Source organism: Serinus canaria, chromosome 14 (assembly GCF_022539315.1).
Source record: "Serinus canaria isolate serCan28SL12 chromosome 14, serCan2020, whole genome shotgun sequence".
NCBI classification, from domain to species: domain Eukaryota; kingdom Metazoa; phylum Chordata; class Aves; order Passeriformes; family Fringillidae; genus Serinus; species Serinus canaria.
In genome coordinates this window covers 12,021,396-12,035,069 of record NC_066328.1, presented here as the reverse complement: position 1 = coordinate 12,035,069, position 13,674 = coordinate 12,021,396, and the positions used below count along the sequence as shown (strand labels likewise).

At 46.1% G+C, this 13,674-nt stretch overlaps 1 protein-coding gene across 3 annotated transcripts in view; it reads left to right on the top strand.

Annotated features, from left to right (window-relative positions):
* Positions 1-13,674, top strand: part of TTYH3 (tweety family member 3) — a 75,667-nt gene that overhangs the window by 36,652 nt on the left and 25,341 nt on the right. For all 3 annotated transcript variants that reach the window (XM_050980005.1, XM_050980003.1, XM_050980004.1), the window contains exons 2-7: positions 1,007-1,176; positions 8,807-8,918; positions 9,527-9,747; positions 10,545-10,640; positions 13,115-13,187; positions 13,524-13,599. In XM_050980005.1, the coding sequence (XP_050835962.1) occupies positions 1,007-1,176; positions 8,807-8,918; positions 9,527-9,747; positions 10,545-10,640; positions 13,115-13,187; positions 13,524-13,599 (748 nt within the window). The remainder of the gene's footprint in view (positions 1-1,006; positions 1,177-8,806; positions 8,919-9,526; positions 9,748-10,544; positions 10,641-13,114; positions 13,188-13,523; positions 13,600-13,674) is intronic.

The window sequence follows — 13,674 nt, the reverse complement described above, 5'->3', positions numbered from 1 at the left end:
CCAGGAACATGACTAGAAATAGATATAATTCCCACTAACTCAACTTGTGACTGCTCCAAGTATGTCTCTAGCATCCAAGTTTGTTGTACCTATATATGTGGATGGTATATGGAGGGGTTTAGCATTTATTCTAGGTCTACCTTGAACAGAAGCATTGCATGGCGATTGATTTTTAAAAAAAAATTAATCTCATGCATGTATAATAAATTCCACCCCCTTTCAAACCCACTCATGCACTTGGATTTCTAATGAATAAGCCTGCATATTTATTCATGAAGATTAAAAAACTGTACAGATAGAGGCAGCTGGCTGCACTATTTTTTTTTTTTTTATTATTTTTGTTCTCTAAATCTGCTGACCTGTGATCAGTAGTAAAGAGGAAACCCTCTGATTAACTGAGGCTGTTTGCAGACTGGGACAGACAAAATGGCTCAGCTATTTACTGCTGAGGTACAGAACATGGTTTGGTTGAGTGGGATGGACAGAGGGGAACAAGTGAGACAAAAAAATCACCTCTTTGTATTTTAACAATGTGCCAAGCACCCAAAATGACTTATTGGTAGGTATGTGTCACCACATTTCTCCTCACAGAGAAAAGCAAGGCAATCTTCCCAAGAATATTTGTGGGATTCACATTCTCTGAACCTCAGAGAATGATCAAAACAGTTCTTACCTCATTTGTGCCTGTGTTGGGGCAAAAGTAGAATGAATATGGAGATTGTTTATCCACAGGGATGGAGTTTGTTTCCTTGGCCTGTCAGGGCCAGGTGTGTGTGTGTGTGTGTTGGGACTGTCAAGTGACAGCCACGAGATTCTGTGCAGTGTGTGCAGGGTTACATGCCTGGCAGATTCAGTTAAGATGTAATGTACATAGTGTAATATATAGAGAATTATACAGCATAATTAAGTCATTAATTAACCTCCTGATAAGATGGAGTCCTCCTCATCATTCCTCCCTGCCGCGGGGATCCCTACAAACACTACAGGCCCATGTCTGTTCCTGCAGGCCCTGCTGCTGTTGGGTGGCATTGCTCTGTCCTGCCTGGCTCTGGACCTGCTCTTCCTCCTGTTCTACTCCTTCTGGCTGTGCTGCCGCCACCGCAAGAGTGAGGAGCACGTGAACGCCGACTGCTGCTGCACGGCCTGGTGCGTCATCATCGCCACCCTCGTCTGCAGGTACGGCCCTCCCCAGCCCTGGGCCCCAGCCGCGGCCTCACGCTCCAGATGGGGCCTTGGGCTTTGGCTCTTGTGGTTTCCAGGTTCTCTGCTGCTGTTGTGTGTGGGGCTGGGTTCACATCAGGGGATGGTGAGCTCTCTGCACAGAGCAGGGAGACAAAACAATTCCTGCTCCAGCTGGGGACCAAGGACAAATGAGCCAAATCTCAGCCCAGGAGCACAATGTGAACTAAAGAGAGAAAAACAAGAAGGATGGGACTTCATTACCTAAAGCTATAGTTGGACAATTAACTCCAATATGCAAATGGACCTTATTAAAATGTGAGACCCCATGACCAGTCATTGATTTTGTGACCATTTTGGTTCATCTTGGGTGCAGCCCTGGCTGGGCTACAGCTCCTTGTGCTGCCCAAGGTGGATCCACTGAGGCTTTGTAATAAATCCCTACTTTATTCTTTAACTCCTTCTAGCCTGTGTTCTAGTGAAAGAGTTCTGTAAGTTATTGTTGTGTCAAAAGGTTATTAACCCACCTCTATGTTCTAATCATACACAGCCAGAAATTTGAGGCTTGCCTGATAAAACACCTCACAAAAGCAATTAGTTTCTTTGTTCTCTTCTTTTTCTAGTAAATTGCTCAAGCAGGACTTTTTAGCTTCTATCTAATTGGCTATCCTTAAGTTTGAGGTAAAGTCCCTTAGGTCCTATGAAGTGTCTTTTTGCCTAATCAAAAGAAGAAACTTCTGGGCTTTTTCTCCTTTTTGAGGAGACAAAGGATAGTTTTGTCACTCCATCAACAAGGAGCACATTCCTGCATTCTAGGTCAGCCTTCACAAGGCATCAAAATGTTCTGCCTCTACTTGGTGAATATTGGCAAGAATCCCTCTTTCTTTCATTTGATGTATGTATGTTTTTAAATGTCTGTAATATATTTCCTTCCTTTCTGCTGCTTGCAGAGCTGCCTGGTGGTTTGAGCAATGTGAAAAGGAATAGTTAATGTCCTGCTCTTTGATACTTTTCAAGTGATAAATCAAGGACCCTCTGTCCTTGGGAGCTTATCACTTAAACAGGATGGTTACAGCTGAAACATTTATCAGGTCTAAATGCAGATTTCTCAGAACCTGGTGTCCAGAAATGATCACTATGTGTGGGAGAGTAGATTAGGAAGAAAGAGTCACAGCTGATTCTTTTGGGTTTGAAAGGATTGGTGTTTGACTGGAAGGAATGTTTGTAGGCTGTGTAAGACACTGCTGCATTTGTTATCTGCACTTGTGTTCCATCTCCAGGGGCTGCTGCTAGTGGTGCCAGGGTCAGCAGGGTTTGGTGTTATCACTGAGCAATAGAAGCTTTTGGAGGTGAGGTGGAAAGAAGGATTGCTGAAAACCAAGGAAAAAAAATCAGTACTTAGTGGAGAATGGGTGCAGGAGAATTTAAAAGGAGATAATTTCCTAGAAAGTGGGGATGGGGCATCTGAAAGCAGGGATGTGTATGGAAGGAAGGAAGGAGCCTCTGATCTTGTTTTGGCTTGGGCAGATGAGTCCTCTGGATGTGTGCCCTGGATCAAGCACTTTCTAATTTGCTTTTCTTTCCAACTCCAAGCATCATCTCCTCTTGCCCAGGACTCCAGGTGGTCTCAGCTGCCCCTCTGTGGGTCTGGCAGTCTGGGAGCTATCCCCTGGTCAGAGAGGAGGGAGCAATGAGGTGGTTGTGTTTGGCAGTGCCTTGTGGCTCCCTTTGGGCACTAGCCTGCAGCTAGGTGCTGGGTGTGCTGCTGATCCCTCTGCAGGTGAGGGGCTCCCTGAAGGCCAGGCTCAGCTGCTCAGGAGCCAGACTGGATTTCTGTGTTTGCTCTCTCGAGGCACTCACTTCAGAGAGCAGCAAAGCTTGCAGTGCTGGAGCAGACAGGGCAGAGCAGACACTCTGTGAGTTTAGCAGCTGGGGGTGGATTTGCCTGCAGAAGCAGGGGCTGAGGAGGAGACCTTGTGTACCAGCCAGGACTGCTGCAAGGAACTCTTCCATGCTTTGCTGATTGCCTGGGGTGGAAAGGCAAACCACAGAGCAGCTTGTAATGAAGAAATCTCAGCCTTATTCACCTTTATTTTTGTGATCTTAAGAACTTCAGCTGCATCCATTCCAATCCACTGAGAGAGCTGTGGTCCTAACCCTTTCTTACAGAAGCTCTGCTGATGCTATTTATAGTTGTGCTGCTGCTACAGGCCCTTGTTAGCTATTGTTATGCAGCAAATGTGACCCAGGCAGCTGCTGCCCTGTGGTAGTTGTGTTTGTTTTTGGTTGTGGAAAGGGTGAGAAGGAGGTATTCTGCACTTCTCCAGAGCATGTGTGAGGTAATTTAACATTGGAAGGGCAGCATATAAATTCTGGTAAACTTGATGTGACTCTGTCAAACCCACAAGCTGGAAAGCTGCTTAGGCTTCCTCAAAATCTGAACCACTTGTTCTCATCCTTGGTGTTCAATTTGTTTCTGCAAGTATTAAAAGCAGAACCATAAAACCAAGGTTCATAACATAAGGTTCTATCTGAACCTGTTGGATGATCATTTTTCTTGGCTTTTTTAATTAGTTGCTTAATTTCCTCTCTGAAATCAGCGTGCTTGAGCAAGAGCAGGTTGGTACCACCACGGTGAGGAAGGTGCTGTCCAAGTGCTGCTGCTCTCCTGCAGGGCTGAGGTTGGTTTTCTGCCTCTCTGCAGCAGCTGGATGCCACAGTGCCCTCAAACCAGGGTCTGTTGGTGCTCTGTGCTCAGTCTGTGCCTGGGAATGCAGACACAGCTCCCAACAATCCCACTCCAGCTGTTGGTGTCTGCCTGGGACTTCCTGCTAACACTGATTAAAGATGAGCCCTCTGGAGAGATCCTGCCTGTCCCAGCTGTGTGTCACACACACCAGAAGACCCAGAGCAGCTGTCCTGATGGGGTATGAGGCTGTTCTGACCCTCTGAGGCTGTTCTGACCCTCTGCTGCCCTGAGAGGCAGTTCTGTGGCTCTGGTTGGATGCTGAAGCAGAGAGAGGTTCCAACCAGCAGCAGGTTTGCTCTGAGTCCTTGGAAGGGGATTCCTGTCCTCCCAGCTGAGAGCTGTTAGCTCTGGTGGAGTCCAGCTGTGCTAGAACATGGTTCTCTGGGTTCCCTCAGTGCCAGGGGGCTGCTTGTGCTGTGAGTGCTGCTGTGGGCTTGGCTGCTTCCTAATGACTCACAGCAGGGAGGATGCTGAGCCAGCATTCAGAGGCAGAGCTGGTGAACAGGAGCTTCCAACAAAATGTCTCTATTGAGTCTTCCCAGTTGCTCTGGCCACAAAGCTGCAGGAATGCTTAGCCTAGATTTTTCCATTAATGCTTCAGTTCTAGTCCTCACCAGATTTGATTGGTTTCTGTGTAGGGGGAGTTGTCCTATAAACCATCTCACCCACAGCTTAGGTGACCCTAATTCTCCCATAAGGGACCTCAGCTCCAAAGGTGGGGAGAAAGCTTTGTGGAGAGGGCATCAGGAAGAAATGGGTGCAAATAAATGGTAAAAACTTGTTTTATCAAGTGCCAGTAATAGCACTTTCCCCTGGTGTGAAAGTGCAAGGTGGTAATTAGGCAGACAAATTAACATTCCTCCTGAGAGCCTGAAGTCTAAAAAGGGCTCTTCTTATGAAGTTCCTGTAATTAAAGATGACTTGGTGTAGTTAGATTATTCATTTCTAAGGATGTGATGTGAATGGCTAGTGCTCATCTTTGCAGAGTGCTGTCTGGGTACCCAGAGGGTCACAGTGTGTGGGGGGGTGTTACAGCAGGAGGATCTCATCACTAGAAAGCACAGAGATCCTCTCTGTGTCAGATTAATGCTCTGATGTTCATAATTTGTAAATGCAGAAAACATTTTTTTGGGTTTGTTTTTTTTTTGGCTTTTTTTTTTTTTTTTTTTTGCAGGTCACATTGCAATCAAATTCAGAATTACACTCCCTTTTTTATTTTTCTGGTTCTTCACCTAGGTGTCCAAAGTGCAGGTGATTCTTGCATACAAACAATGGGACAGCTGCTGTCCAGACTTGAATTTCTGGAGTCTTGCTGAAAAGTGATGCTGAAGTGTGTGTACAGTCTGCAGGAGGTTAGATCCCACTGTTGGATCTGGAGGAAAGGACAAAAATCCTGGTGTGCACCTCTTCCATCTCACTTGTACAACTTTGAAGAGCTTGAGGAGTTCTGTGCCCCCAGTGAAGTCTGTGATGGCTTTAAGCTCCAAGTGCAATGTTTTCTTGACTTAAATAAGTTGGTTTCTTAAAACTTACCAAAACTGTTGAGTAGCCAAGTGGCTTTTTAAGTGCAGTGTTGAATAGCAGGAGCAACTTTTTATATGGCCTGTAAGACTGTGATAGATTGATTTTTAAATATTTTATTCCAAAATATGAGTGAGAGGGAAAGCAGAGGAGAGGTGGTGGTAGTGAAAGGGACAAGAGACTGACCAAGGTAGGTTTGGGAGGGGGAACTGGGGATGGGACAGTATGGATTTGGGAGGAGGAATTATTCAGGATGGGACAGTATGGATTTGGGAGGAGGAATTATTCAGGATGGGACAGTATGGATTTGGGAGGGGAGGGTGGTGTGTGCACTCAAAGGGGAGTGCAACAGAAGCAAGACTGGCAGAAGTAGACATGACTTTCCTATAGAAGCACTGAAAATGTGTTGGAGTGCCTTCCAGAGGGTGCCAGGGTGGAGAAGAGCTGTGTCACTCAGGAATGCTGTCCTTGCATCCAGGCTGTGTGACAGAAATGCCTCCATTGGGTGATGATTTTGTCATCCTGTGCTGGGAGAGGGATCTGCTGTATCTTAGGCCACTGTGCCTTCTGGGGTTCGTGCAAGAAACCTTGTGATTTCTCATGACCTCCAGGACTTATGCTGCTGGGTTAAGATGAGTTGATCTATTTTTATTTTAAAAGAATGCTCTTAACTAGAAGGAGCCCCTCTGTTTCCCTTTAATCATATAAAAGGTAGTTAAAAACTAGTGTAAATCCTTAAATCTGCTTTAAACAATAGCAAGTCATATCAGTGTGTGTGGGCAGGGATTTGCAGCAACTATTGGATTTAGATGAAGCCAAATGCAAACAAAGCTCAGCAGCAGCAGTTCCCCCCTGGCTGCCCTTCAGCTCTGCCCCCTCCTCAGGCACAGCTGCCCCAGCCCAGGCTTGTGGGGTGGGTTCCTTCCCTCTCTACCCTGATAGGAAGGGGAAAAGCCACCAAACTGCTCCTGAGGGAAGGACTGGCTGTGTAAGTGGTCCTTGCCAGCTCGGGGTGGGAATGCAGAGCTGGCTTTTGCAGGGCAGGAATGGAATAATTAACACTTCATGTGTAATTTGCAGTGAATGTGTGAGTCTCACGGCTGGAGGAGTTCATTACTTGGATTGAATGGCTTTTATCCCACTGGTTGTGCTGTGGGGTTTTCTTTCATGGGCAGTGGCTGTGCCTGGAGGGTCAGGGCAGTGGGAGCTGTGGTTTTCACTGGGCAGGATGGGAAGCCTATGGAAAACTGCCAGGGTAGATCTGCCTCTAACAGGGCAACGAGTTTAGAGTCACTTGTTTGTACTGCCAGCACTTCATCCTGGTACCTGTGAGTAACTGGCTGCTCTGAGCAGCATCCCCAAGGATTCTGTTGCTATTTCAGAGTGCTGTTTCTGAGCCTTTCCCACCAAAACTGTGCTACTGTGCTGGGAATACTGAGAGCCAAGCAGCAGGTTTTGGGCACTTACCAAGTCTTTGCTGAAAGAATAAGCTTCTAGTAGCTGTAAACAGGCTGAATAGAAATTGCTCGCTAATTAAAGGGGTCAGATCTGCCTATTCAATGTCCAGAATGTTCTGGAATTTATTTGGTGCCTATGGTAGCAACAACTGTTAAGGTTTTCTGCAGCTCGGGAGGCTGAAAGGGTCTGTGTGAATTTCTTTGCTCTGATAAGACAAGGAGAAATCCAAGCCACGGTTTTGTAATTTCTGTGATGGGGTGCTGAGTTGCCTTATCCTGGGCATAGCTGTGCATCTGTAATCTCTGTGCTTCAGGGGGAGGGGGGAGTGTGTTTTTTTTATCCCTTCCACCCCCGTGCACCCCAGGCATGTGTTATCAAGCTCTGATAATAGCTGCAACCAGAGGAATGCAGAGGGCTTTTCTCTCTTTAGTTATCAGCATAATTTGCATCAGGAAAATGTTTGAGGAATGGTGCTCCCAAAGAAAGAGGCCCATTTCTTTTATTAATGCTAACCAGTTACAGAGCTGCTGCCTCTCTTCCTGCTTATGAAGGCTTGTCCCTAGAAGACTCCTTGGTTTTTATGGGCCAAGCTCTCTATAATTTATGGAGATTCAATTGCTGGAAAAAGCATGAGGCTGACACAGATTTTCCTAGTGGTTCTGCTTCCAGATCATGATCTTTGCTTCTATGTCTTGTCACATATGAGGAGAAATGTGACCAGGTGAACTGCATTGTTCTGCTCACTCTTTTGAAGCAGAACCCAGGCAAGAAGGAATGGGTGTGTCTTCCTGCAGGAGAGGAGCAAGAGCAGGAACAGTACCCAAAGGTGTTGTGAAGGAACTAAATGTTTCATCCAGAATAAGTTTAGATTTACAACACGATCATCACCACCTCCTTCCTCTGCACTGCCACAAACACAACCTTGGTGTTTCAAGAACCTTCCTAGAAAAGGTCCTGGGTGCTCTCCAGCTAAATATAACATGGGAACAGAAAAACTGTCTTGGTAAGGTTTGTTTGCCCTGAGTTTAGTTGTGTGATCCCTTCACAAGTTCTTTCCTCCTCTATTATTAGGAAATATGGGCTTGGTAAGAGGAACTGTGAGTTCCTGCAGTGATCTCTTCATAGAAGAGGTATTGCTGACTTGCATGAGATAATCCTCTGGTTGCAACTCATTTACAGGATCTTCCTCCTTTAAGTGAGGCTTAAGCTAATATGGTTTACTTCATAATTGGGGCAGACTGATATGTGTGGACAATTATAGAAAATCAGCTGATAGGTGGTAATTTGCTAAGCAGCTGGAGTTGAATTGTGTCTGCAAGCTTGAAATTTGCTTGCTTTAAAAATAAATAAGCCTTTTGTCCCAGTAAGTTATTATGCCTCCCTTCCCAGTACTCTAAATCAGTGTGACACAAATGTTTCTAATGGGAAGATAAATCAAGATAATGTTCACAGATATTTCACAGGCTAGAGAAGAGGGCATGGAAAATGTATCTGGAGGAACCACCACCATGGGCAAGCAGTCAAAGCAAGCTCTTTGTGTCCTTCTTTAAAAAAAAGTAACAAAATTTCATGTCCAGTGAAGGCCTCTAGCACAGCAATGGCAGCAGGAGCCACTGGCTGGATTTCTGGTTCTGAGCTCCCAGCAGTTCTCTAACAGATTTTCATTATTTTACCATCAATGAAATGTGCTTGTTGTGTTCTGCTCCTGGCCCTGTGGGTGCTGCACGGGGAGCTGCTGGCTGTGACTGCTCACAGGGGCAAACTGAGCAGCAGCATGGCCTTGGGGAGCACCTTCCCTTTGGTGGGAAGTGCTGGTGTGACCCTGCAGCCATCAGCCCTGTGTTACCCACTTGCCTTTCAGCTTTACCTCTGCCTTTTGGTGTTTTTCTTCCTCTGCAGTGCTGGGATTGCTGTGGGCTTCTACGGGAATGGGGAGACCAGCGACGGCATCCACCGGGTGACGTACTCGCTGCGCCATGCCAACCGCACCGTGGCCGGCGTGCAGGACAGGGTGAGCACCCCAAAAACGGGCCTGAGGCAGCCAGCAGCCTCACCCAGCACCTCTCCTCCTGAATCTGCCTGTGCTTGAGTCTCTTCCTGTTTTCTCTCCGTGTCTGGGCTCGGAGATTGTGCTGAAATTTCCATTAGTGGAGGGGTGATTTCTTCCGCTCGTCTAAAAATAACAAAGCAAGCGCGGCTTGTGAAGGGAAGTCTTGTCTTTGCTAGGCTTGAAAACAGCTTGTGATCAGCTCTCTTCCACACCCAGGAGAGGAGGCAGGCCAAAGCAGACAAATCTTAGTAAAATGTGGCATTTGAGCACCATTGGTTGTTCCTGTGCTGTCTCTGATCTCATGGTATCATACTGCAGCCCTGATGTAAAGTGTGTGCACGTGTTCAGGCTCAGCTGAGGTGCCATCATTGCAAACAATCTCCCTCACAGATGCTTTTAAGTTGCTTTTGAGGGGTAAGCAGTCTGAGCTTCTTAAGACAGAGGACTGGTAATCTGGAAGGAGTCCATGACTTGCTAGGAAGAATGAATTCCCTTTTACTTCCTTGGCTTCCCGTACTTTGATATTTTTTTTAATTTGTTTATCCCCCTTTTTCTTTCCCATCCTGTAGGTACTGGACACTGCAGTGGCCCTGAACCAAACAGTGGAACCGAACTTGCTCGTCCTGGAGGAGATGTTCAAGAAGCAGACAGACTACCTGCAAATTGTCCAGAAACTGCAAAGTCTCTTGGATAATCTGGTCAGGCAAACAACTGAGATCCCCTTCTGGAAGAATGATGAGCTGTCTCTGGAGGAGCTGGCAATTCAGATTGACCTCTATGACTGGTACAGGTGTGTAGCATGCTGTACTGTAGTGCTTGGAACATCTGCTTTGGCCTGTTCTGCAAAAATTATGTGAATGTTCTGGATGGCTGAGCCAAAGGCTCTGTTTATTGCTGCAGGTGCTCTTGGCCCACAGAGCTGATTTGTTTCATACAGCAGGACTGCATTCAGTTTAAATCAAAATGCACAGCTTTTTTTCCTTAAGTGTCTTTATTACCAACTGATGAGAAATTTATTCTCAACATACAAAATCTGTAGTTTGTGTTCTGGCCCTGGGGAAAAAAACAGCCCCAGGTATAGCTTCTTCTCTGTCCTAATAAGTGCATAAGGAATGCATTAGATGGAGTAGAAAATGGCACTAGTTCTGTAAGTTAATTCCACAGCCTAACATTCCTTTTTATTAAACATATTAAATAAGATGTTGCATCAGTTGTACTCCACAAAAGAAAACCTCTATCCAAACATGTGGAATAAATAACTGAAGCATTTCCTAACAATATCTAGGAAGTTCAAGAAGCTGCAATGGCTTTTTTTCCTCTGATGGTGACCAGTGCATATAACATCACACTAGAAAAAACTAGCAGTGTCATTTCTCAACAACTGTTTGTGCTGAGCATGTTGTGAAAATGCTTTGACCTGCCTCAACTTCCAATCCCACAAATACCCAGAGCTCTCTGAAGATTAATCTTTGGAGGTAGTTTTGGGGAAGAGAAGGACTGTGCTTTCCCTAGAAGTCACAGCTGCTTCTTGATCTGTCCTTTTACACACCAGCTTTCCTTTGCAGACTGTGTTTTTGTTTGCTGCAGGTGGCTGGGATACCTGGGCCTGCTCCTCTTCAATGTCCTGATATGTTTGCTGGTGCTCTTTGGGCTCATTAGAAACTCCAGGGCCATTCTTATGGGGTAAGTCTTGATCTGGGGACAGGCCATGAGGAAAGTCAGCTGAATGAGAGTGCCAGCTAGTGGGAACCTCTACCTGTTGTCAACTGATATCAAGGACATCTGAAACTGAACATCTTACATTTCCTCTGAGTAGAGAGACACTGTAGAATGTAGCTGTGTGGAAATAGGGCTTCACACAAGAGATGTTCACAGGAAGGTTCTTGAGCTATAAAATCAGAGGTGAGGAGCCCATCCAGGCTGTCTGCTTTCCCCTGGATGGCATTGGAAACCTCCATTTGCTGGGAGATAATAATTCCTTAAAATTACAGGCTTTAAAAACCTCCCCTTAATTCTCTGCAGTTGGGAAGGCTTTTGTTAATTGATGATAAGCATTGCAGGTGTCTATACAACCTGCAGCATTGCCTTCTGTGTCTCTGTCTGCTCTTGTTACCTGGGGCTGTCACACCTGAGGAAACATTAAACTGAGAACAAGCCATGGTTTGCACAGTGATGAGAAGGAGTCTTGTTGCCATGGCACTGCAATGTTAATGCATGTCTGTTTCTCAAAAGCACTGAAAATGCCCCATTACAGGAAAAAACTCTTCCTCTCCTTATCTTGTAGCTTGGCATATTTGGCCAAGAGCCTGGTATCATAAACACAGTGACAGTTTGATCACTGACATGGCCAAGGGTTTCTCCTGGTTCGTGGTGGTGCCATTAATAATTGGAATGTGTATCCAGATTTATTATTTACCAGATGATTTCATACCTAGCAGGTTATACAGACAAAAGTCCAAGTGTGTGCACAGATGGCAGACCCAGGGCTAAAATTAGAATCTCATTCCCTATTAGCCAGAAGTTCATATTGAGGCATTCCCTAAAGGGAGCACATGGCATAAAGAAACAAGTGTATCCCAGCCAGGCAAGATGGTGAAATGCCAGTTTTAGATCTTTTAGCCAAGCAATCAGTTACTGACCCAGTCATCTTCATTTAAAGTGAAATAACAAATGTGTCTTATTGATTAACATGCTCAGCTGGAGGCAGCAAGCTGTGTTGTCCTCATGTCATAAACCCACAGAACCTTGCTGATCCATGGCTGATAATTTTTGCATCCATTTGGAAAAGGCATAACCAAGTCTTTGGTGTCTCATTTCAGAGTGCAGCACAGATGTCAGTCTGGTGAAACTCCCTTACTTCTGCAAGATGAGGCATAGACCCATTCACAGAATAGAGATTATTTGGAATTAAAATAAGTTAGTAAACTGAGGGATAGCTTGCTTAATTTATTTTTTTTTAATGGAGACCCATAGGTTTACTATTTTAAAGCTCTGGTATTCAGTGAGACAAATGTAGCAGAAAAAAGAGGTCCCTTCCTCACAGAGATGGTTGTACTGGGTTTGAATAAAGAATGTCTTGGTTATGAACAGGTTTTTGTATTGTTCAGGGTGTGGGTGGGAAGGGATCTACTTATGTTTCAAAGCTTGAGGGAAAAAGCATCCCTAAGAGAGCAAGCCAGTGTCTCTTTACTTTGAAGATAGAAACAGATAAAATAAAACTGCTTATTAGTCTGTAGCCCTGTACCTGAGGGAGTTGAGGAGCATTATAGCCTAAATATCTCTACCACTCACACTGACAGCAAGGGTGAGGAGTTAATGTGCTGGCTGGGAAGTGCAAAAGCCTTTCCATGAGTGTGTGCTCCTGAATGTCACTGAGAGCCCTGCTCTGCCATCCCTCTGCCTTGTGGCTGCTTGGCAGCAGACACCTCCCAGGATTTCTGCCAGTAATGAGGTCCAGCTGTCAGAACAGAGCTTCAAATCTGCAGAGAGGGACTCACATGGCAGTGGGGGGCACCCGAACTGCAGCTCCAAGCTGTTTGCCTGCAGGTGACTTTCCCTCCTGGAGCTGTGTGGGATGCTTGGGTGCTGTTCAGGTGCAGCAGCTCGGAGCCAAGGGGTCCTAACAGGGGCTGTGTTCCCTCCCACCATCTGTACCCAAGCAGTGCTTGCACCCAACAACCTCATTTATTGTTGGCACAGGGGAGATTCCTCCAGTTTTCCATCAGTAGGGTTTTGTGGGGTTTTCTTTATTTAGCATATTTTTCTTTGGGTGTCTTTGGACTTGGAAAATGAAGTCTAGAATGGGAACAGGGAAAGTGATGGGACTGTAGTGAACCTCCTGCCAATCTGCCTCCCCTACAGCCACCTCTGAGGCTTTGTGCCTTTGGTTTCCCTGCTAGAAGCAGGACAATACTTTCCTACTTCTCCCTTCCCCTGCAGCTCTAGGGCAGGCAATGCAGTAACCAACAGCTGGATCTGAACTGCTCTGGTGGCTGCTGTCCATGACATCTGAAATAGGATTGTTTTTCTGAACATACAGTCAGTGGCTGATAATTTCCTGGGTTTGGCAATTGCTTTGGACTCCAAATAATGCATCTTGTGAAAGGAACTGCTTGGAATCAGAGCTGCTACATCTGCCATCTGTCTGTCTCCCACAGGGTGTGCTTGCTTGGGGTGTTTGCCCTGATTGTCAGCTGGGGATCCCTGGGCCTGGAGCTGGCTGTTGCTGTGGTGAGTGGCTGACATCCAAACCCCTGTCACCCTTTGCTGCAGGTTTAGCAGACACCAGGTTAATGCTGTGCTGTGCCTGTTGTAGCATCTCCTGATCTCAGGAACTGTCCTGGCCATTTCCATCTGGGAGAAGTGCAGAGCTGCTCCTTCTCCAAGGTGTGGTGGCTCAGAGTCCAGCACTGCTGTGGCTGTGTAAAGCAGTGCTGCTGGGGATGGAGATGAGAGACCTCAGCATCTGAAACACCCCCAGAACAGAAGGTTCCCTGATGTTAACCTGGCCCAACTGCTCCTTGATGCTGATGTGTTTGATATTCCTTTTGTCTTCCATCCATCCAGGGCTCCAGTGACTTCTGTATCAACCCTGATGCTTATGTCTCCAAAGTGGTTGAGGAGAATGCAGTGCTCAGTGCTGGTGAGTGCTGGGACTGGCTCTGGCATGGGGCTCTGCAGCTCCAGCTGTCACACAGGAGCATGGCAGTCACTGGGA